Genomic DNA, 25,285 nt, shown 5'->3' with positions numbered 1-25,285 from the left:
AAGCTGGCCAACTGTTGACATGCAAAATAACTCAGTGNAGGGGGGGGGGGGAGCTGCCTCCCAGTTAGGTCGTGGGTCAAAGTCACTCCCATCTCCCTGGTTCAGATCTTGGCCACAGCTACGTAACATATCTGTGAAATTAACCAGTTGTTAGAGAGATGTTAAATAACCAATTTTGCATATTAGATGAAGCTGGCCAACTGTTGACATGCAAAATAACTCAGTGACCCTGCTCCATGTGTCCCATCCCCCAGTTCAGACTTGTAGGGGTAAAGATATCCTATATTTTATAATTCCTGGACACCCAAGTTCTGGACCCCATTTCAAATCCTTTGTTTGAGGGTGGGGGCCCTGGCTGCATCACATTACATTAGGAGCTAGTACAAATGATAGTGACATCATTGAAAAGCTTTGTCTCATTTGTTACCTGTCTCTAAAATGCTCAAAATTTAATCCCTTAGGTGGATTCTGGCCACACCCCAGTTTGTTTTTCTTTATCACGTTAATTTTGTTCTTAAAATATATGTGCAAAGCGTGTTTTTTTAATCCTTGTTCAAGGATACATTATTGATTTGAGAGAGAGAAACATGGATAGGTGGCCTCTTGTACGTGCCCTGATGAGGACGGAACCCACAGCGTAGCTTTGTGACCTGACTGTGGGTCAGCCTGCCACCTTTTGGTGCTTGGGGCTATACTCCAGCCCATGGAACCACACAGGCCAGGGCAAAGAGGCATTTTAAAGATGTCTTAAACTTCTTGGGTTTTGTAAAATATTCTACATCTAATCTAGTAAGGCAGTTTTATTTTAATCATATGCTATAATGCTACATTTCATCAGTTTCAAAGGTTCAAAAAATATTTCTTATGAAAAAAAGACTCAGGAATAGATTTTTGCCTGTAATTCCATAACTGCAGTTCACAGGTTAGCGAACGGTTCAGTGTTTTAAAACCTGTTGTCTTCAGCTTTGCTGATGTTACCACTAAAACATTGTGGGCCTTGTTTTTTTTTTTTTTTTTTAATTTAAAAAATTGCATATCCTGCCTTGGCTGGTGTAGCTCAGTGGATTGAGCACAGGCCTATGAACCAGACGATCGTGGTTCGATTCCCAGTCAGGGCACATGCTTGGGCTGCAGGCCAGTTCCCAGCAGGGGACGCACGAGAGGCAACCATACATTGATATTTCTCTCCTTTTCTCCTTCCCTTTCCCTCTAAAGATAAATAAATAAAATCTTTAAAAAATTGAAGATTTGAAAAAAATGCATATCCTATAGGATTACATCAAAGAGAATAATAGTTAATTTTTAAGGAAACGTGAATTATTTGTTCATTTTACTACTTCAGTTGAAGCCACTTTTCAATATTTCAGGGTTAATGAAAACACACAAATATTTAAAGTCACAGACACCTATTTTTATAAATTAGGAGTTCATAGACAATGTCATATAGCATTAAATTAGGGAACAGACTGAACTGCATGGGTTTCTAAGACTTCTATCATCAAAGTTAGTAATTTTGTGGGACATCACAGGTATAGAGGAATCTTAAGTCAAATTAGGCTCAGGGCCTGTAACTGTAATTATGAACAAGCTACTTACTTAATCTGTTCATTTTGTTAACACAAAATTTTATTTTTTTCCCAAGTGCTGTGCCTTATCCACCACTTTCAGAAAGACCTTATTTCCTATTCAAAAGAAATAAGTTATCTTAAACTTATTTATTTTGGTTAATATCATACTTAATTCCTTTACTTAGTTATTTTGTCTTAACCAGGTATAACTAAAAATTAGTAATACAGTTCACCTTTGAGTAGCATGGGTGTTTGGGGTGCCAACCTCCTGCATAGTCAAAAACCCAAGTGTAAACTTCTGACTCCCCAAAGCTTCACTAATACCTAATGTGGACTGGATGATTTACCAATAACATAAATAGCTGATTAACACAATATTTTGTATGTTATATATGTATGATATACTATAGTCTGAAACTAAAGCTAGACAAAGAAAATGTTCTTAAGAAAATGGTAAAAAAGAAAATGTTCTTAAGAAAATGGTAAAAGAGAAAATACATTTACAGTATTTACTGAAAAAATCTTTTAAGTTCAAATGCATGTTGTTCAAGGGTCCTCTATAATTACAAACATTTATTGAGTACTTCCTGCATTCCAAGTACTATTATATGTGTTTTGTAGGCAATAATCAACATTTAATTCCTTCAACAGCCCCTGAGGTAGTGCAGTCACTGTCCTTTGCAGAGGTAGAAGCTGAGGTCTGGAGAGTCAGATGACCTCAAGGTTATACAGCAAGTAAAGACCAAATCGTGGATTTGAACTCTGCCCATCTTACTCTAGAAGCACAGGTGGCAAAACACAGGTCCCTCCACCTGGTTTTATCTGGCCCAGCACCTTGTTTCTAAGCGCCAAGCTCTCGCTTAACTGTTAAAGAGCAGTTACATTTATGCAGTCGTAAAATTATATTCAGCCCTTGGAAGACAACTTCGAGGCTGATGTGGCCCCCGGTGAAAATGAGTTTGACAGCCCTGCTCTGGAGCCTTTGTCTTAACCTCCGTGCTGCATTCTAATTCCAGCCTAAATTGTGGATTCTTATCCTCGTTTATGCTTTTGTCTTTGCCCTTTGCCAACCACTTGAAATGCTTCTGCGTTAGTCTACCTAGCTCATTTCTTTATGAAGGGGTGCATACCATAAGCTAGTTAGGTAATCAATATGTGGATTCAAATCTCAACTCTGCCTGCCGTTTATTTACTTTGTGACATTGGGGAGATTGCTTTCTACATCCTCAAAATGGGCCAATGTGATCAAAGAGGGAACTGTACAAAAAGTGTGTAGGTGATTGCTGGCACATGATAAATGCTTGGGAACTGTGTACTTGGGCTGTGAGGAGTGTCTGGGTGCTGTGGGTTTTTGGGTTTTTTCAGAGTATCTCCGGACGGTACCCCAAGTCCTCATCTAATCAGTGTGCTACCTGTTCGGTGCCTGCAGTAAGACCATAGAGTATGTTGTTTTTGTTCAGGAGCCATTTTTGTGTTTTTCTATTTCTGGGTATAGAAGTTTGTTTATTAGAGGATTTCTCTTTACACTGGTCAGTAGGGTTGAAGTATATGTTACAAAGGAGATTTCATAGTTTCTAAAAAGCTTTTTATGGAATGTGTCATACAGCGTATTCAATTATTTTTCTTATTTTTTTCCAGAAAATTTGGTGAGCGGCCTCCACCTAAACGACTTACTAGGTAAGCATTCTGTTGGTCAGCCTTCCACCCAGTTTTCATGAAAGCGTTATGTCCTGTCATTTCCAAAAGTGTATTAGGTGCTCTTGAAAAGAAGTTACTAAGCTTATAGGTTGTAAGCTTATTCCCATCCTCCTTAACCCACACTTCCCCCGTTCGAACCCACCCCCCTCGTGAAAATAACATGATAAGACGATATATTTCACAGGAGAAATGAAACCTTTGTGTAATTAATTTTGTGTAATATAGTTAATATAACAAGGGCAATAATTTTAAAATTGTTTCCTATATCTCGCTTCATTTAGCCAGTCACAGTTTGTTGCTTATAAGTAGGACTTGAAAGATACTTAATAAATGCTTTTAGAAAATAATTTCATAGAAAACACAAATTTTTACATGTTTTAATGAATCTGTAAATATCCTGTGTTCTAAAAAAATTTCTAATGGTCAGTGGTTGTAAAATAAAAAGGAAGACACCTGGTTCCACAGTTTCAGTCCTAGAGTTAATGCTAAACCTGCATTGTTAGTATCTTTCAAGAAATTGTAGGCATATAAAAACATATATATTTATAAACATATAAACATATACCTCCCTTTTTTTCTTTAAGTCTGACATTATACTTGACCATTGCTCTGTACCACTTCTGCCTCATTCTCTGCATTGTCTTCACTTTGCTTTGGTTCAGTTTTCATATTAACGGCCATTTGGGTAATTGGCTACATTATTGCTATTATTAAAAAGCTATTGCACTCAAAGAATGATGGGAACGTGCCAAAAGGATTCAGAGGGGGCCAGTTTGAGGCTTCCTTTTAGCTAATCCTGGGCACAGTTAGAGCATCAAAATAAATAATGATAAGTAATGGATTAGAATCCATGTAGTAAAATGGCAGTTTAGAATTCTGCAGAGTTAAAAAGTGATGCAATGAACGGAGCAGAGGAGATAACTTTTCCTTATAGAAGAAATGTGCCTAATGTGAAAGGAATGATGAGACTAGGAAATCACACTCTGGTAACCATTACAGTGTTAATCATGTCAGGCAAAAAAATCATCAGTGAATGCTTAAACTATTGGTTTAAAAATCTCTTGGGAAACAAGATATTTACATAGTATCTAAGCATGTCCTTACAAAGTATTTATTAATAAAAAATGAGCCCTGGCTGGTGTAGCTCAGTGGATTGATCGTGGGCCTGCGAACCAGATGATGGCAGTTCGATTCCCAGTCAGGGCCTGGGTTGCAGGCCAGTTCCCAGCAGGGGGCGCACGAGAGGCAACCATACATTGATATTTCTTTCCCTCTAAAGATAAATAAATAAAATATTTTTTAAAAAAATAAACAAATAAAAATGAAAAATAGTAGCATGATATCATGAAGAAACCTGGCAAACACCACCTTAATTAAATGATCTAAGTTAATACCACCAGTGACAGACAAATAAATGTTATGTGCATCCTGAGAAGGACACGATATTACTTTTGTGGTGTTCTTGCAAAAAATATGTAAATGAAATGTAAGCATAAGGAAACATCAGAAGGAGGTAAATGAGGGGCATTCTATAAAATAAATGGCATTTACTTTTCAAAATTTCCAAGATCGTGATAAACAAAGACTGAGGAACACCAGATTAAAGAAGACCAACAAGTCATGACAACCATGTTCAACTAAACCCTGGACCAGGAAAAAAATTTTCTTTTGATCTAAAGCTGGGGTCGGCAGACATTTTCTGTAATGAGCCAGATAACAAACAGGTTACGATTTTTGAGTCTGTTGTGGCTTATCAGCTCTTTTCTAATATCCCCAAATTAGCTATAGAAAACATGTAAATGAATGGCGTATCTGTTCCAGCTCAACTTAATTTAGAAACACTGGTGACCACCCTGATTTGGCCTGAGGGCAGTAGTTTCTCAACTCTACTCCCCTTACTCCCAGTGAAGCACAATAGTGGGCCGATGGCAGCATGTTAATAAAACCCTATAGGTACAAATAGTGCGTCAGTGGTAATTGCATTGTGATTAAAGTATTTGGGGTAAAGGGATTTTATGTCTACTGGTGCTCTTAAATTAAAAACATAGTATGCAAATATGGTAAAATGTTAACATTTGAGGAGTCTGGGAAAAAGTACTTTTTTAGCTTTTTTATGAGTCTGTAATGACTACAGTATATATTTTTAAAATTATTTTTAGAAAGTCACTATGTAAATATTCCAGATGAAGTAGGCTCAGAAAATTTAACTTGTCTCACAGTTTCATGTAAATATATTTTCAGTTACTTATTTTTATACAATATATCTTGAAGGAATTATAAGTGGAATTGCTTAATTCAACTATACGGGTAGTTTAAAATTTAATTATAAATATTTTTATTTCATTACCAGCTGCACTAGGTTGGAATGACTCCTAATAATAAAATACATTCTGATGAATAAATCAGTTACTTGAATGGATACCTCTGTAAAAATAGCAATCAATACAGTGATAATAAATATAAGGAAAAGTTCCTTTCCTTAAATATATACAGTAATCTACTTAGGTTCCATCTACTTTATCATGATTTTCCATTTACCCTTTAAGCAGTTGTGCCTGTTTGGAAAATTTTAGTAGCTTTTAGGACTTCTGCTTCTGGCCAAGATGGAGTAGCAGGGACTGGAATTACTCTCCGGCCTGAAAGAACTAAAAACCTGGACAAAATATATGAAACAGCAATTTCCAAGATAATTGGACAGCAGGCACGAAAGGACAGTGATCCTTGAGAGACAGGAGACAGATGAGGTGAGCCCTGTGACTGCTGCAGCTTAGTGCCTGCAGAGAGTGCCAGGACCGGATGTAGGGAGGGGAATCCAGGCGGAGCCCAGTGAGCACCTTGAGTTGAGGAGATGGAGTTGGGAATCCAGGGAGGCCAAGGGGGCTAGAATTTCCCGGGCAGAGAACTGGAGGGGAAAAGGCTCTGGAGCGTACCAGACGTCTGCAGAGGGTTCGCTTTATCCAGCTGAGCATTGACCAGCATGTGTGTGTGAGGAAACTACCCAAGGCTGTGGGGGAAACCAGCCTAAAGAATTCCTATCCCTAAAGAATTCCTCAAGCTCACTCAGTACTACAAATTGTTCCTATTCCTGATAGCCAGTGCGGAAACATCTTGCAATGTGTGGTGCATTGACTAGAGTGCACAGAAGGGTTTTCCTTCAGCAGTGGTGCAGAATGAGGCCTAGACTGAATGTTGCCCTGGTCACCTATCAACTTCAGAGCAAGATTGAAAGGATCAGACGCTTTCCAAGTAACTTATTTGTGCACCAGAAAACTGCACAAGAATAGAACAATATTCAGCGCTCAAAAAAAGTAAAGTTTATTGAGTCTTTGTTTTATGTGAGAAACATCGGTTTGTTGTTCCACTTATTTATGCATTCATTGGTTGCTTCTTGTATTTGCCATGACCAAGAATTGAACCCACTATCTTGGCCTATTGGGACAATGCTCTAATCAACTGAGCTACCCTGCCAGGGCTGTTTAGTCTTAATATTTAATTAAAAAGTACCAGTCTTGCAAAGAAGCAGGAAAATATCCATAATGAGGAAGAAAAATTAGTCAAAACCTACCCACAAATGACATAGATGATAGAATTAGACAAAGACATTAAAACAGTTATATTTGTCCTCTATATGTTCAAGAGGCTTAAGATCAGAAGTTCACAAAATTTTTCTTTAAAGGATCAGATGGTAAATAGTTTATTATTTTTTTTTGGTGGCCCTTATAACATCTGTTGTAACTACTCAGTTCTGTTGTAGCATGTAAGGAGCCGTATAGGCACTGTGTAAGCCAATGGATGTGTCTGTATACTGGAGGACAACTGTATTTCTAAAACAGGCGGTGCGTTGGATTTGGCCTAAAGGCTCGGAAAGGGAGAGGTTATGACTGAAAAATATGCGAAGAAATAATGGCTGAAATTTTCCTAAATAAATAAACACTAAAACCACAGTTTCAAGAAACTCAGTGAGCCCCAGGTACAAACTATGGATACACATCATAATCCAGAAAATGGTAAGAGAAACAAAGATAAAAGTTAAACTATATACAGAGGGACAAAACAAAGATAAAGATGATGGGATTTTTCACCGGAAACTTTGCTAGGTTGAAAGAAGACAATGGAGCCAGAACTTTAAAGTACCCAAAGGGACAGAAGATAGTAGTACAGGATTCTATACCTAGAAGAGGCAAAATTAAGATCTTTTTAGAACAAAAGAAAAAAACTGAAAAAAATTAATCACAAATAGGCACGAGCTGTAAGAAATATTATAGAACTCCTTGAAGTAGAAAGATCATACTGGATAGAAATCTGATTCTGAACAAATGACTATCAAAAATGAGAAAGATGGTAACATTGCAGATTGTACACATAGTTAAAAGATAACAAGCATATATTATGAATAATTTTCTGCCAGTAAATTCAATGTTTGAAGAAATGTACAAATCTCTTGAAACCAGCAAACTACTAAAGTTTACTCAAAAAGAAACTGGTAACCTGAATAGCCCTATAGCTAAAAAAATTGAATTTGTATTTCTGTTTCTTCCCACAAAGAAAACTACAGGCTCAGGTGATTTCATTGTTCAGTCCTACCAGACGTTTAAGAAATAAATCCTGCCAGTTCTCTACGTGCCCTTCCAGAAAATTGGAGAGCAGGACATACTTCCCAGATCATTCTGTGAGGACAGTATTGCCATGTTACTAAATGCAAAGACATTATAAACAAAAACCCAAAAAACTACAGACCAATATTCCTTATGAACATAGAAGCAAAAAAATCTTGGATTTTCAAAATGAATCAAACAGTATGTAGAAGGAATACTATTTTATTACCTAAGTGAGATTTATCTCAGAAATGGAAATCAGTAAATGTGGTTCAATATATTAACAAAAATCCAAACAGAATATTATATGTCATCTCAAGGGATTTAGAAGAAATCTTGTGAGATTCATTCTTGATGAGAATTCTGATCAAACTAGGAAGAGAGGGAATTTCCTTATTTTCATCAAGTGTAACTGAATATACTGTATTTAACACCATACTTAACTATGAAAGGCTGAATCTCTCCCCTTGAGATCAGGAACAGTGTAAGGTGTTGGTTCTCACTACTTCATCTAGCACTGTGCTCACATTCTAAACAGGACAAGAAGGCCAGAAAAGAAATGAAAGGCATCCAGGTTGGAAAGAAAGAAGTAAAACCCTATTTACAAATATCATGATCACATATATAGAAGATCTATGGAATCTAGTAGGAAAAAAGCTATTAGAACTGATACGTGATTTCAGCAAGGTCATAGCATATCCATAGTCAACCTACAAAATATACAAAAAATTAGTTGTATTTTTTATACTAGCCATTAACAGTGAGGAATTGAAATTGAAAAACAATACCATTTATAATAGCATCAAAAAAAGAAAAAGCTGACATAGATGTACAAAAACTGTACATTGCGAACTACCAAACATTGCTGAGGGAACTTGAAGTCCTAAATAAAAGTTCCTCATGCAGAAGACTCAATATTGTTTAAGGCCATTTCTTCACAAAATCATCTGTTAATTCAGCATATTTCAATCAAATCCCAGTGGACTTTTTTGTAGCACTTTGATACGTTGGTTTTAAAGTTTGTATGGAGATGCAGATGACCTGGAATACCCAGAACTTTGAAAAAGAGCAGCAAGAATGCACCCTTACCTGGTTTAAAAACTTAATATAAAGCTGTGGTAATAAGTGGTGGTATTGGAGTAAAGAAAGCCAAGTGGATCACTGTTAACAAACAGAGTAGTGGTGGGCAGTGATCCTGGAGATACATGTTTTTTAGCCAATGTTCAAAGGTATTTTAGTTAGATAAAGGGTTTTTAACAAAGGGTTGTGGAACAAATGGGTAGCTCTCTGATGCTGCTACTTAAATACACATACACAAAATAACTACGATCCATACCTAGAACCATACGCAAAAATTAGCTCAAAATAGTCCTAAATGTAAAACCTTAAATTATACAACTTTTAGAAAAAAACATAGGAGAAAATCTTTGTGACCTTGGGTTAGGCAAAAATGTCTTAGATATAACACCAAAAGCACTATCAGTGGAAGGAAGAAATTGATTTTCTTAATATTAGGAATAAAGCATTCATATTCAGATTATTAAAGGAACTCTCAAAGTTAATAATAAGGAAATAACTCATTTTTAAAATAAGTAGTAAAATGGTTTATTTCCACAATAAAGTTTTAAAATAGAATACAAGTGATGGTGACCCAGCCCCTTAACAGGCTGTGGTTATTTGGGAGGGAGAATGAAAACCGTGAAGAGTCTATCAGAACTTGGAAGGTTGTGTGGCAGGCTGTGAGGCAGTTCACCTGTACATCCACGTTCCTGCAGCTGTGGGAGACCTTTTCTTCTCATGGAGAGGGAGTGAAATGAGATTCTTCTGCCACTCCCCTAGGAACATGGCCTGCACTGTTGATCGGTCTTGGTCACGATCAGATGTAGAAAGCTGGTTGGGCAGCCTTCGTGTTTCATTAGTACTGTGAGGGACTTTGTTGACACTGTCTCTAGATTATCATTTTCAAAACTGGCACTTGGGGAAACAAACCGCCTCCTTGGCAGGGAAAACGTGGAGATCGTGGCCTGTTTAATAGTTGGGAGAAGACTGCATGCAGAGAATTTCTTTCTGGAAGACGTGAGGCTGCATAGTCCTGTGGTGAAAGAATTGGTTTCACTTTATTTGATCTAGTTTCTCTAAAGCCTCTTAGAGTGGGGCCGTCTCCATTGCAGATCCTGGTTGTTGTTCAACTCAGTTTGAAAAGTGCTGTCTGAGATAGTGTAAAAGACTTTTAACTGCCAGACGGTGACAGAGATAGGGCAGCTCCGCAGGGATTTTGGAGGGGGGGGAGCGGGGAGAAGGGTGGGGCTGTGGTTTGTGTCTGGGTGCCACTTGGCCCCTTTTTGAGGCAGAAGTGAGAAGAGTGTACCCGAACCTTCTGAACTCACAACTGTGCCCAAGTCCAGTTTTTCAGGAAGAGTTTGTTGTTGTTGTTTAAAAAACAACTAGTAAATGCCAATCATTTGATATACTTGATTGATTAAAAATTCAGGGTATCATTATTCATTCTATTTTGCAACTTTTAAAATCTTTTCTTTTTTTTTATTGCCTCTGTAGGGGTCAGCAAAAGTTTTCTGTAAGGAGCCAAGCACTACATATATTAGGCTTTGAGGTCCACATACTGTTCTCCAGTGCAAAGATTTCTTTTCTTTTTTACAACACTTTACAAAAGGAAAAGGCACTCTTAACTCCCAGGGAGTACAAAAAAGGGTTGCTGTCACGGTGTGCTGGCCCCTGGCCTGTGGTAGCGTTTCTCAGAGTCAACTCTGCCGCTCTAAAATACGTGCAGGTGACGCGCGCGCGCATGTGTGTGTGTGTGTGTGTGTGTGTGTGAGAGAGAGAGAGAGAGAGAGAGAGATTAGTGCGCAAAGACTTGATAAAACAAAAATAGGTTTCTTTACTGGAAGACAGTTTTATTTGGATGTCACAAGTGACAAAAATCCAGTTTGAGAAGTTCAGGGACTCAGCCTGTTGGTACTGGTGACTGTCTGGCCACTTTGCAGGCCATAGTCTCTTGGAGTAATTGTGGCTGGCCGTGGTTAGCTCCCAGCAGTGGTGAGAGAGATTGAAACACTATTGTGTTCAGATGAAAAGCACATGCGCTAGCCTTCCATGGGCTTCACTATTTAATTGGATTTCTTTAGAGTATACTCATTTTTTTATGGCTCCTTAAGTTGCAGAAATAAATTACAAACCTAATTGCCAGAGAACATAATTGTTTGATATTCTATTAAGAAAGTATGTTTTTTTTCCTGTTGAATGAAGCTATTTGACAAATTACTGTTACAGGACAACTATTATTAATGATTAACTTAAGGTTCTAGTTGCTTTTGGGGGGCTTTGTACTATAAATATGAAGGGAAAAGACAGGAAACTGGAGCCTGTTATCTAGCATTCATCATAAACACCTTGAGATTTGAAATAATTTATCATGATCATAATTTTGGACATTTATTTCCAGTACAGGCAGCTAGCACAGTAACCAGTGCGTGGGATAAAATAGACTCTCAGTAAAGCTTTAATGGAAAGTTGGGTAAATGTTTATATGAGCTTGCCAAATTCATGCCTTGCAAATCAGGTGAGATTCCTGATCATAACTCCAGGTTCTTTTCAAATTTGCTTTCAGACTTCAGTGGAAGTTACCTGTTCCTTCTCCCATGTCCTTCCTAAGAAAATAATAGTAGGTAGAGACTGTTGATACTTGGTATTTGTCAGTTTGTGGGGGCTAACTTACTTTAAATTACTTTTTCAGAATTTAAGTTATTAGGTTGGCCAAAAAGTCTGTTATGGTTTCTTTCTTTCCCCCCCATAAAACAAAAAACACATTTTTCATCTTCACCAATAACTTTGTTGATTTAGGTATTTTGAATATGTCAGCTATCCCCCACTATTGGCTTCTAGTGAGCAGCGGCCAAGAGTGCTTCTAAACACCTTCCCATTTCATAAGACAGCCGCACAGCAAAGAATTATTTGCCAAAATGCTAATAGTACCAAAAAACTTTGCAAACCACTTTTGACATGTTTGATCAGTCACAGCACCTTCTCCATATACTGCACAAATCTTTTTTTGTGTTTCAGTTGATTTTCTATCTTTATTGAAATACTAAAGCATAATATACCAAAAATGTTGCACATTTTCTTCCATATTCAGTATTAAAATGCCTACACCAAAATTCACCAATGTTGATACCTTTTTAAAAAAATATTTTATTTTATTTTAAGAGAGAGGGGAAGGGAAGGAGAGAGAAAGAGAGAGAAATATCAATGTGTGGTTGCCTCTCATGTGTCCCCTGCTGGGAACTGGCCCGCAACCCAGGCATGTGCCCTGACAGGAAATCGAACCGCGATCCTTTGTTTCACAGGCCCGCGCTCAATCCACTGAGCTACACCAGCCAGGGCGATATCTTTTTTTAATGCACACTGATATGACAGCTGTCACAATGCAGTCCAACAAAATTATTTTGAGTTAATCTAAAACCAACTAAGCACCACTAGAACCATTATACAGAAAACGTAACAGATTTTTTGGCCAACCCAGTATTACTGGTTTTTTTTAACAGGTGAGAAAACTCAGGCTTAGTAAATAACAAGAATTAAGATTCAGATCCCTGTCTGCAAGTACATTTCACACCTTTTCTTTTTTTAATTTATTTTATTGGTTATGCTATTATAGTTGTCCCAGTTTTTCCTCTTCTCCCCCCTCCCCCCAGCACACCCCACTCCTCAGGCAATCCCTACACCTTTGTTCATGTCCATGGTTGTGCATATAAGTTCTTGAGCTACTCCCTTTCCTATACTTTAGTTTATGTCCCCATGGCTGTTCTGTAACCACCTGTTTGTGCTTCTTAATCCCCTCACCTCTTCACCGATTCCTCCACCCATCTGGCAATGATCAAATGCTCTTTGTATCCACAGTTCTGTCTCTGTTCTTGCTTGCCTAATTTTTAGATTCAGTTGTTGCTAGGTACGTATTTATTGCCATTTTATTGTTCGCAGTTCTGCTGAAGTTCTATGCTAGGGACTGGACGTCTGTGCCAGGCTTGTCAAGATAATGGCCTTCTCCCGGCTTTTCTTTTGTGCTCTTATTCATCCTGAACTCTGTATTTAGTACCAGACTGAGCAGCACTTCAGCTTCTTGTCACTGTTACCCTTTCCAGCTGCACCTTTTGTCCAGTACTCGACAGGTTCCAGAGTATGCTCCCTCTGTTCCCACCTTTGCAGTTGTAGGGGGAACTGGCACCATTATTTGTGGGTTTCAGCGTTAGTTGGTCCTTTGATACTGACATTCAGTTGTTTTACTTCCCATAGTCAGTTTCTTCACTCCTTAGAGGGCATTTCCAAATAGACATCACAGTGGCCTCTGATTTTATAAATAACTTGAAAGGCTTTCTGTTAGCTGGCATTTTGTTAGACTTCTTACCATCAGTGACTTTGACCTCTGCAGCATCTTGCCTTTTGATTGTTTCCCTCTTTTCTTTCCAGATTGTCTCCTTCCAACACATCTAATAATGAATAGTCTCAGTTCTGCCCCTTACCGGGTGTTCTCTACTCATTTTGTACACTTTGTTCTTGACTTTCCTATCACTGCACTTTCTTTCTGGGAGATTTCCCTCACTTCTGTGGCTTCATTTGGCAGCCCTATACTAGTGAACCCCACTTTTGCAACCCAGCCTCCTCTCTGGAACTACAGATGTTTACTTTCAACAACACTTCTAGCATGGACATTTGTCAGACAAAACCTATTAATACATGCCCACTTCTCCCAAAACAAAAGATACAAAGAGTTAAGTCTTTTCTATCTTCTCCGCTATCTTCTGTTGCCTCTTTATTAGTGTAGTAGCCTTATTTCAGATTTGTCTTATCTTTCTGCTCTCTAATCCTTTCTGTGTTCCACCACGAGAATTAACTTACCAAAAAGGAAAATTGATTGTTTTAAAAGCCTCAAGATCTCTTACTGGTTTTTGTGTATATTGAAAATCCAAGTTTCATGCTTTATGACCCAGTGATTCCATTTCTGAGAATTTATCTGAAGAAACTTGAACCACTAATTTGAAAGAGTACATGTAGCCCAAGTGCCTGTCAGTAGATGAATGGATAAAAAAAGCTGTGTTACATTTACACAATGGAATTCTTACCCAGCCACAAAAAGAAGGAGCTCTTACCTTTTGCAACAGTGTGGATGAACCTGGAGAGTATTATGCTAAGTGAAATAAGCCAGTCAGAAAAAGACAAATACCATCTATTTCACTTATATGTGGAATCTAATGAACAAAATAAACTAACAAGCAAAGTAGAAACAGAATCATAGCTGTCAGAGGGGAAAAGGGTTATGGACTGAGTGAAAACGGTGAAAGGATTAAAAGGAAAAAACCCTCATAGACACAGATAACATTATGGAAATGGGGGTGGGATGAGGCCAGAGAGAGCAAATGGTGATGGAAGGAGACTTGACTTGGGGTGGTGAACACACAGTACAATATACAGGTGATGTGCTGTAAAATTGTACGCCTTAAACCTTTCTTACAGCTGACAGTCTGTTCCGTGATTCTATGCCCCTGGTCTTGTTTTGTTCATTAGATTCTTCTTATAAGTTGGGAGCATACAGTGTTTGTCTTTCACTGACTAACTTATTTCACTTAGCCAGTTCCATCTATCCTGTCACGAAAGGTAGGAATTCCTTTTCTTTCTGCTGCATATTCTACTGTGTAAATTTACCAGTTTTTTAATATACTCATTTATTGATGGGCACTCGGGCTGTTCCCAACCTTGGCCTTTGTAAATAACACTGCCATGAACATGGGGCAGCACAAATTCTGTTGAATTGGTGTTTGGGGATTCTTCAGTTATATTCCCAGCAGTGCAATTACTGGGTCAAAAGGCAGTTCCATTTTTAGTTCTTTTGTTACCAAACAGCTACCCACTACTGAAAGTGGTCCCGCTTTAGTGGTCACTAAAGTGAGGTCCCGCTACCCATCACCCTCCAGGCAAAATTCCAGAGACAAAGGTTGGTGAGAAAGGAGTCTTTATTCAAAAGCTTCACGGTTTTGGAATAAGAGCTCCCCACATGCATTAGTTGCTTAAGTCTTTCCATTAATGCTAGAATCTCTAAAACCTGACTACCCCTATCATTCCTTGTTACTTTTAATTATCTTATTTCTATAGGGTTAGTTTACAAGCCTTCTGTTTACAACAGAAGATACAAAAGCTACATGATTTTGGAAGAATGGCAGGCTTCTGCCTCACAGCTGGTCCCCTCTAGAACATCCGAGGAATAAATAACCCTGCCACCCTCGGCCAGGCCAGCCCATCCTAGGCTGTGCCCAGAGTTCCTTAGTCCATTGGGAAACACAAGGAGCTGCAGCAGGATCGTCTAGGCAACCTCCAAGAAGAAGAGAGCCCAAGAGCCAGCCTGTCTGGGAGCCAGAGAGCCCTTCTTTTATTTCGTATATTCCAACCCATAATTCCATGGGGTCTGGAGGCCTTCCGCTTCTCAGCCTTTCCTGTCCTAGACTGTTTACCATTGCCTCCTCCTCCTTCTCCTCAGTGGTCTGATCAGATGTCTCTGTATCACTTTGAGGAAATTCCAGACAGTTTTCCACAGGGGCTGCACCAGTCTGCTTTCCCACCAGCTGTGCACTAGGATTCCCTTTTCTCCACAACCTCAGGAGCACTTGTTTGTTGATTTATTAATGATGGCCATTTTGGCAGGTGACCAAGCTGTTGTCCTAACTGAACTTTTTAACCCCTTTTAAAGGGCTAGGAATTAATTCTCAATGTATTGGATCCCTTTATTACCAACCTTTCCTTGTGGCTAACAGGTTTTCAGTTGGTAAACATAAATGCTGTCTTCTAGACATCTCATTTAATCCCCTCAACCACTTTTCCTTAGGTCAGCATTATCTTCTGTTGTTATCAGATGCAGAAACCAGGCTGGATTTGAGGTTAAATGAGGTTCATTTTGCCCCAGGTCACTTAGTTTTTCCAAAGGCCACAAGTTTAGAATTACCCACAATTAATAACTTAGTACAGTCATGTAGCTATCCTCATGTATTTGTCTTATTTGTGATATAAATAAAGCAGCATTTAACTTATTAAAAGTGGTTTTCGATGATTGTCTTTGGAACAGCTTTGCTTTATTTTGCAACATGTGAAACACCTCCAGAATTGGGATTCATTCTGCTGGTTCAGAATTGTAAAATTGGATCTGATAGACCTTAGGCTCTTAATACTCTATGGTATTGCTTAGCAAAATAGTTGGGTGAGTAAATGTAGGTAACACATTGAAGTTTTTATATAACTTGGATATAATAGATAGTTGGAGTACATCGTACTTGAAAGAATTAATATTGTATGTTTTTCCAAAATTTAATTCAGTATTTGTGTTTGTATATAAATGATAACCCTGTTTTACTCCTTATGTAAAATTGTTATTTTAAGAAAATATAATAAATTTGGATGACCTGGTGATTTGTTGTGGCTTTGCATTCAATGAAAAATCACTCATTCTAGTAGCTGGGAAGGGGGGCTGGTGGTGGTAGGGGGGTAAATCATTAAAGTGTTGCAGGTCATTGATTTTATAAACAGTTTAAAAGCCAAATTAGCAGTGTGTATAGTGAATCTGGGTGTTTTAATTGTGGTTTAATTCACTTCCATCATAAATTCCAGGAATGAGGGACAGTTTCTTCTTTTAAAGAACAAAGTATAGAGTTGAAGACGGGCAGTATTTATTGCCCTGTTGTATAATATTCTTTGAGTTTAGTTCATGGGTTTGTTTTTTCATTTCTATTTTTACTTTTAGATTTGCTTGTTTAAAAAATACTCATGAGTATTTTTCTCATTACAGAGCATAGTGATATTCTAAATGTCACCCTTGTAATAGTAATACTTATGTTCTATTTTAGGGAAGCTATGCGAAATTATTTAAAAGAGCGAGGGGATCAAACAGTACTTATTCTTCATGCAAAAGTTGCACAGAAGTCATATGGGAATGAAAAAAGGTAAGGTTATTATTTTTCTGGTGGATAGTTTATTGTAGCTGTCACAGGAATTTGCAAATGATGTGTTAATGTGCAGTAAGGGGTTGATTTCTCTTGGGTTATTTGCAAGTACAAAATGAGAAATAGGGGATTTGTCTCTTGAAGGAGAAACAAAGTGAATTGTGACAGATTTGGTAAAGGTCATCTGGCTGAATCCCTGATACCACAAAATGTAATAATCTATATAATTTTTCTTTTGAGCTGCATGATGTTCTGTAAGTATTTCTGTGGTATATTAGCTTGTACAAAAAGTAGCTTTCCTTTTGGTGGAAAATGTAGCTTTATAAACAGATGTGACCCAAAGTAAAGGAATTCTGGGCTGAATGGTGGAGTGATTGCAAAGGAAAGCGCTCACAGCCCTCTCCACCTTGATTGGCCTAGTGCCTCTTCAGATTAAGAAAGAACAGAAAAGCTAAATTAGTAACTCACGTGACTGTGGTACTGAAACTGGAGAAGACACCGGCATTTGGTCTGCCTGTCACTACCAAACCCAATAAGTGGAGACAGGGATTGAATCTTTATGGGCACTTCATTCAGATGGCTGGCGATCTAAGAAGATGGCGAGTTCGTAACCTACGTAACCTAACAGATAGATCATCTTGTCTTTTATTTCCAGGCCACGGTTTTTTGTGTTTTTTTTTAATTTATTTATTTATTTTTAGAGGGGAAGGGAAGGAGAGAGGGAGAGAAATATCAGTGTATGGTTGCCTCTGCTGGGGACACACAATGTATCATGTGTCTCCTGCCAGGAACTGGCCTGCAACCCAGGCATGTGCCCTGACTGGGAATCGAACTGCAATTCTCTGGTTCGAAGGCCCACGCTCAATCCACTGAGCTACACCAGCCAGGGCAGGCCAAGGTTTTTTTTTAGCAGGGAATAAACAAGGTGTGGTGGGGGATTTTGAAATTTAGGGAGGAGTTAATTGGATTAAAGGACAATTCCAGTTCTCTCCCTGGGCGTGGTCTTAAGCTATGCCCCAGGTGGTGGTCTTTAGCTGTGTCCTGGGTGGGGTCACCTCACCCTGCACTACAATGGCTCAGATGCCATCTGGATGGCCTGCAGTCCTCCTAAGGCACAAAGGTGGAACTGCTTATGGTCTCCTGGAGTCAGGGTGGGTCACACCTTCAGTTCCTGGGACAGAGCTTTTACATGCATTGATTACTAAGCTTATTAGCTATCACTTAAACTAAAATTTTATAACTCTTATATCCCTTATCAGTACTGCAGAAATGACTTATATATAAGACTGGCCAAAATTAAATGATAACACAGGATCTTTATGATTAGTATTTGTCGCAGTATCTTTAAATTTTAGCATTTTTGGTATATAATCATAGACTTTGATTGTTTACTTTTCTGCTTCGTTCCCAGAATTTTCTTGTTAATAAACTCTAGTCTTTGTCTTTCTGACAGCATTTTTGTGTTAAGCATTTCATGGACAAAAAGGCTTGCTTGTGAGGGAAGATGAAAGATTTTTTGGATTGGCTAGGAAGGCGGCAAACTAAAGTGGGAAGAGGAAAGAAAACTCAGATTTGGGGTTTAGGTTGAAAGGAATGGGTGGAATCTTAGAATTTGTGAGATAAAGGGCATCTTAGCATATATGAGAGAAGTGAAATGGAAGTATATATTTAAATTAATTTACATGCTAGAAGAAAATTAAGTCTCTTAAAGTTCTCTAAATCTGAGCTGAAAAGAAGTTGAAGCTGTGAAATGATAATTCTGTCCTCAAAGAGAATGAAGAACTAAAAATAGAATTTAGGACTCATATTGTCAAGTATCCTTTTTATCTGTATTTAAGCTTAGTAATTTCTGATTGTCGTACTTTTCTAGTAGAACTTAATCATCTCATTTAGAATTAAATATTGGGAGAAGTTGATATCTGCAGTTTGGGACAGAAACCGAATCAAGATAGTGGCCCCTTTTTTCATGGAATTGATTCTCGAAATTCTCTGTGTGTTTGTACATATTTTTTGAAATAATGAAACTGAGTAAAGTATGCATAGCTGATCATTTGTTTTGTTTTTTGTTTTCCAAAGCAAAACAGAACAAGGCAGCACCTTAATTGCTTTGAGATGTCTCAAATTAGGCAGACCTTGTGCCTCATAATGAATCTGAAGAAGAAACAGTTTTCCAAACATCAATGAGGCGTTGTTTTGCAAATGCCTTTACAAATGTTTTTAGACCTGAGAATAATCTTGTAAATAGGGATATTATAACCCCATTCTGTGTGTCAGGAAACTGAAAATCAGAGACTTTATGTATGCCCAGGTTCACTTTAATTAGAAATCGATACAGCCAGCATTAGAACTCCTGGTCTATAATTCCAAATTTCTTATTCCTTTTATTGCCCTAATCTTCATAGCCTTCTATTTTGTGTTTTGAGTGTTGGTTATCTACAGAAGGGCTTGAGGATGAGTAGGTTAAGACACCTAAAGGATACAAACTTTGTAAGTAAACTTAACTTTGCCTAGTATTATTCCTATCACCACCCCCTGAGTTAGACTGGGCTGGGTCTAATGGAAATAGCATTAGCCATGTGTTTATTATGTTGCTGCCAATTGGCAGTGCTGCTTTTCTCTCTGGGTTTTTGAAGATGCATTTTAGTGCAATTGGATTCATTTACTAATTTGGTTTTTCTTTATTTCTGATGACCTGTTTTATTTCTGATGACCCGTTAGGTGCCAGGCACTATGCGAAAGGAGCTTCACTGGGAATTAATTTTAAGTTATGATGTCATTTAATACTATGATTCATAACAGAAGAGCTACTCAGAAAAAAATCACATCTAAGTCCAGATGAGGTTCCTGTTAGTCACTGCTAAAAGTATTTTAGAGTGGCCATGTATTAGTTTTACAATAGTAAAACTTTGGTGCCTGATAACAAAATTTGTTTGCTTAGCACATCCAGAATCCTGTTTCTATTCGTGGTTAGTTTTACCTTTTCTTTATAGAAGTCTTCACAGGCTAAGAAATAAACTTTCAAAGAGATTATTTTTGTCTAGAGGAAATTTTCCACTAAAGAAATGGGAATGCCATTTAACATTAACATTCTTTCACCTTCCGTCAAGGGAAGTGATTCAGCAGCAGTGAAGGTGATGGCCACGCTGTTGAGACAACGGTAAAGCCCTTTAGATAATTAGACTGATTCTGAAGTCGTACTGAGCCTGTGTGTTAAATGAGATAACTATGGTGTGGTGTGCAGACAGTTTCTGGGTTTTTGTTTTGCTTTTGAATTGAATAATCATCAAAGGGTAATGGTTCTTCAAAGGTAGTCAGATAATGTAAGTGATGTACTTGGATTTGTCTAAGTCATTTTATATATTGGGCTGAATAAAAAGGCTTCTTTGAAGCGGCAGGGTATTTTTCAGGTCTCATCTTTGAGGGAAAAGTTTTTGAATTATTCTCTGAATATAAAGACAGATTGAACTAGGAAATGAATAAAATCATAAGTGTGTGCATATCGCCGCCAAGTGGCAGAAAAAAACATTGTCACAGTTGCTTAAATATAGCTACTGGGAAAGATTAGAAAATAAAAGTCACACTGATTCAAAGGATATCCTTTTATAGCAACTGTTAAACTCTGTACGCTGGCCTCTTTCTTGATGGTCGAACTTTTCACTCACCAAGTGGTACATATTAACAACCTGTGCAAATCCAGAAAATCTTCTATTTCACACCTTATAAATGTGTATTTTAACTTTTACTGTTAATTAGGGGGTCTTTTTTTCCCTATATCTACTCCTCTAATTTCCTTTTGTGTGTATTCTTTCTCTCTTTTTATACACATATTTTCTATTTTGTTATATTATTACTAAAGTCTGAGGAAATGAAAATTTGATTTGTTTGATATTTTAGGGGGGATAGCAATATTAGGATGTTTGAAATGTTTTTAAATGACTTAACACATTATAGAACTAAGATTATATTGGATTTGCTATTTTTTTGTATCATACTTTTTAAAAAATAGTTATAGAATTGCTTAAAAAAAAACAAGACTAGCTCAGTAGTTCAGTAGCTCAGCAGCAGTTGGGGAGTCTTTTTTGTTTGCTTATTCCATAATTGTAAAAGCACTTTCAGTAAAGAATCTTGGTCAGTGCTGAGTGATGAAGAGTTTCTTGCCTCCTGTGCAATATCATTGCTATTACTTTCCTGCCATTTTTATCGTAGTACTTTTGAGAGAACTAGCACTACCCAGTCTTTAACAGTTTTTGCCCTCTCTATATTCTGCAGATGTGAAAAAGGTACTTTTTGTTGAAAATTTGTTGAGATTTGACTACTATATTTGGTACACAGTACTATCGCACAGCTTTTTGAAGTTTATAGCTGGTATACCAATTTACTAAGGAGTGTTAATATCAGTGTACAATACAGTACTAATAACAGACAAGTTTCCAAAACGGATGTCTTCTCAACCTCCTGAGAGTATGCCAGCTAGGTATTTGAGTCTGTGCCATGGTAAGCATTGAGGTGTCAGTCTTAGAGGCCAGGAAGATCCCTGGTGCAGACTTGAGTCCAGCCAACTCCAGAAGTAGCCCACTGCCTCGGTTGTGACCAGTGACTGGCCAGGGTGAGAACATGTGTGCAGGCTAGAAGGCTGCTCTGGCAGTTTAGGTATATACGAGAGAGTCCTGGGGCTCCCTCCTTACTCAGCTTGACCCCTGTGGGCCTGCTTGGTCTACTTTCCCCTCTGGCTTCATCTGCCGTTATTTCCCCCCCCCCCCTCTATTCTGTTGTTTCCGCACCATTCATTGTGAGCCTTTGCACTTGCTCTTCTTCTCTCTGCTGCCACGCTTTCAGATGCCCATGGCTATAGGCTGTGACTCAAGGCCACCTTCCTGCAGAAACCCTCCCTGGCCTCTGGTCTTCAACATTGGAGTGTCCCCTTCACTTCATTTCTTTTCTTTTTTCTTTGCTTTCTTTCTTCTCAGTACTTATCACCAGATAACAAACTATTATTTCGCTCATTTATCTCTTTTTTTTAATTCTCTTGCTCTTTCTTATTTCCAGTGCCCAGTGCAGACTAGGGATGGAGTAAATCATGGGTGGATTAATAATGTCAGATAAACTTGGCTCACTTCTTTTAAATTAAATGTAGATTGCCTCTAAAGTAGTCTTTAAAAGTTGAGCAAAAAGTAGGTGCCATCGTGTATTTTGATTCAGCTTAGTCAGTATCGTAGTGGGCACAGAGGGGGCATCACGCAAGAACTACTCTTTGGTACTAGAGGGAGTCCTGAGCACCCAGCCCAGTCTGAGGTGTCCGTGTGTGCATGTGCACAAATGCACGTTTGGTTCTTTGCTAAGTCAGCACATTGTTGGCTTGTGAAGCGTTAAAAAGCATACATTAGTGGCCACATTTTAAAATTAGGAATGACATAAAAATTTGCGTTCAGGCATCTCCTGAACAATTGAAGGATGTGACCAACACTGTAGGTCCACATACCTGGAGTTCAGCAGTGTGAGCGGGTGTGTACTCACAGGCTTGCCACTCTCTGTTGTTTGCTTATCGTCAAAGCCACACACTGGTGGCTACTTATCATTGTATTTAAGCTCTTGTTTTTCTTAGGGTGGGTTTAAAAGAATTAAGAAGAATTTTCCTATACTCATAACTATACAAAAAGTGGAAATTACCATGAGGTGTGTGGCTTAAGAAAGAAGGGAGGGAACCTTTTTCTTTGGGTAATTAAAGGATATTCTTATTGACTGTACTCCTGGTTCACCATTTTTGTACTCACTTGTCTACTGTTTGAGTAGGTGTTTGAGTTTTTAGGCCCTTTGATGAGACATTGCATAAATGTTTTAAAGTAGATACAAGTCAGCATGTTCAATTGAGCAAAAGCAGATTATAACCTACTGAAGGACTGGATTGATGGTCTGAACTATGTAAAATATGGGGCTTGAGCTAGGCTGTGAAATAGATATTTTTAATTGCTAAAGAGAAGATTATAGGAAGTTATTCTAGGTGGGAAGAATGTGTGGGGACAGGTTTTTGCAACTAGCAAAACAAAGCTATTGGCAGTTTATGGGTTGAAAGGGTGCAGTGTGTTAGTTTTTCAGTCATCCACATGCATCCAGTGTTGAGAGTAAAATATATGAAGCATAGTAATCCGTAATCATCCATTTTGCTCTTAATTTTACTTAGTTTTACTACTGTTTTGAAAGTTTCTACTTTGGGCATTGGTCAAATTCTATTTTCTAGGTTGATTGTCAAAGTTAAGTATAATGTAGCAGTAATGCCATTAATTAATACTACATCAATTTGCGTGGACTTTAGTAATTGTAGATTCTGTGGTGGTGTGTCATGGTTTGTGATATGTCAGTGTACATTGGATTTGCTGGCCTCCACTACTTCAGAATTCTGAGCTGTTTTGAAAATTTTGAAGAGTGATTTCCTGCCCTAAAAAAGTATCTCGTCCAACTGACTGCATAACTCCAATACACATGAACCTTCACTGAACAGAAGTGTCATGGTGGGCGTCTTGGGTTTCTGTGCTATCAGTCTGCCTATTTGCGTTATAAATGGCTTCATTAGAAGCTACCGTAGTGCAGTTCAGTTTGATTTTGTATTTTTATGTTCAAGACAAGGGAATGCTTTTTTGAATCTTACTACATTGTTTCTGTTTTAATTGATGTTCCAGGTTTTTTTGCCCACCTCCTTGTGTGTATCTTATGGGCAGTGGATGGAAGAAAAAAAAAGAACAAATGGAGCGGGATGGTTGTTCTGAACAAGAGTCTCAACCGTGTGCATTTATTGGGATAGGAAATAGTGACCAAGAAATGCAGCAGCTGAACTTGGAAGGAAAGGTAAATGAAGGCTCTGTCGATGTTGTCCTCATAAAGGGCACCACGGTACCTCAGTGTAGTTTTCTTACTTGCATTTGTGGTGATGTTTTTTTCTCTGCTATGGCTATTGGTAGCAATTTTTTGAATACTAAATCAGAACCAAAAATAAACTTCTCAAATGGCTTTGGTCTAGTCATGATTTGTGGAGCTAAAGCTGTTGACATCTCACTGGGGGTGGCACACAGTAAGCCTCCTCCAGCTTGCTAGCAGTTTTGACAGGCTGCAAATCAGATTTCCATTGGAAGTAATAAATTGAGGAGGCTAATTGCTCATCTCACAAGAGTGTGATGCTCAAATAATGACAAATACATAGTTCAGTAATACTTTACTCTCTTAGTCTTGGTGTGATGCTAGAAGCAGAGTGATACAGATACATTCTTAGGAGCATTTACCTTGGTTGTGAAGACCCTAAATGTTCTCCTTAGCCTCTGTGTGGAGCAGAACTATGCTGTAGGGAAGCACGGCCACAACTCATTTTACTCAAAACTTTTCGGGATTTTCTTTGATTGATTTTCTACGGAATGAAATTTATGAATTAGTTTTACTAAGTGTATTTTATAAATTTAGAGAGCATTTATTTCAATCTACCTTTGTTGTTCAAAAAGCTCTTTATCGACTTAGCATGTAATGTTTGTTTTCCCTTGATATTAAAATTTGAGAAATGGTTAGTTCCGATCTCAGTGACCACATAAATGTCTTTTAGAATAGTTTATAAAAAGCCATTTTCCATTCAGGACATCTTTGTTGAATGTCTTAGTGTTTTCTGTGTTGTAGTCGACACTGGGGATGGGACTGGAGGGCAGTATTCGAGGGTAGTGAGCTAAGGAACCTGTACTCTTAATTTTACTCATTTTATTGCTAATAAGCACTAAGAAGCCTTAATACCAACCTTTTTCAAATTTGAGTATTTTTTTAAAGATTTTATTTGTTCATTTCTAGAGAGGGGAAAAGAGAGGGAGAGAAACATTGATGTGTGGTTGCCTCTTTCCCGCCCCCAGCCAGGGACCTGGCGCACAACCCAGGCATGTGCCCTGACTGGGAATGGAACTAGCAACCTCTCAGTTCACAGGCTGGCACTCAACCCACTGCTTCAACTTTTTGCTTCAACTTCTACTATTCTATCTCTCCCTAAGCCCTAGAAATTTGCAGAAGAGGAAAAAGAGTACCTGAGAGCTCAAGCATTAATAGTGCTTTAAAAACCTGTTAGGGTAGCACAATGCCTGTAAGCCAAAGTTATATGCTAATGTATAGTTTGAAAGAAAAATGCAACTAGAGAGGTGAGCCTTCTTGAGAGTCAGCAGGTGGCCTTTCAGACAGAAAGGTGTGCTCGGGGCATAAAGGCACAAGAACACGGTATGTTTGGGCTTGAGAAAGAAAGATGGCCCGAGCAGTGGGTGCTGAGCTTCAGAAAGAGACACTTGACTTCTGTCTGTCTCACATAACTTCCATTCATTTAAGGTAATACTGTTGTGTTCAACAGTCTGTTCATTGAATGGTACGATTCGTCATTATTGAAAAAGAAGGAATATTTTATGTTATTGGGTATTTG

At 38.2% G+C, this 25,285-nt stretch overlaps 1 protein-coding gene across 7 annotated transcripts in view; it reads left to right on the top strand.

Moving 5' to 3' along the window:
* RBPJ (recombination signal binding protein for immunoglobulin kappa J region) overlaps positions 1 to 25,285 on the top strand; it is a 217,500-nt gene that overhangs the window by 167,679 nt on the left and 24,536 nt on the right. For all 7 annotated transcript variants that reach the window (XM_037044759.1, XM_037044775.1, XM_037044772.1 and 4 more), the window contains 3 exons: positions 3,207 to 3,245; positions 16,762 to 16,857; positions 23,532 to 23,697. In XM_037044759.1, the coding sequence (XP_036900654.1) occupies positions 3,207 to 3,245; positions 16,762 to 16,857; positions 23,532 to 23,697 (301 nt within the window). The remainder of the gene's footprint in view (positions 1 to 3,206; positions 3,246 to 16,761; positions 16,858 to 23,531; positions 23,698 to 25,285) is intronic.

The sequence above is a fragment of the Sturnira hondurensis genome, unplaced genomic scaffold (genome assembly GCF_014824575.4).
Source record: "Sturnira hondurensis isolate 20B ecotype Veracruz unplaced genomic scaffold, ASM1482457v3 Scaffold0000780, whole genome shotgun sequence".
NCBI lineage: Eukaryota > Metazoa > Chordata > Mammalia > Chiroptera > Phyllostomidae > Sturnira > Sturnira hondurensis.
Note: the sequence above shows the minus strand (reverse complement) of the source record. Positions and strands in the feature narration are given on the sequence as shown.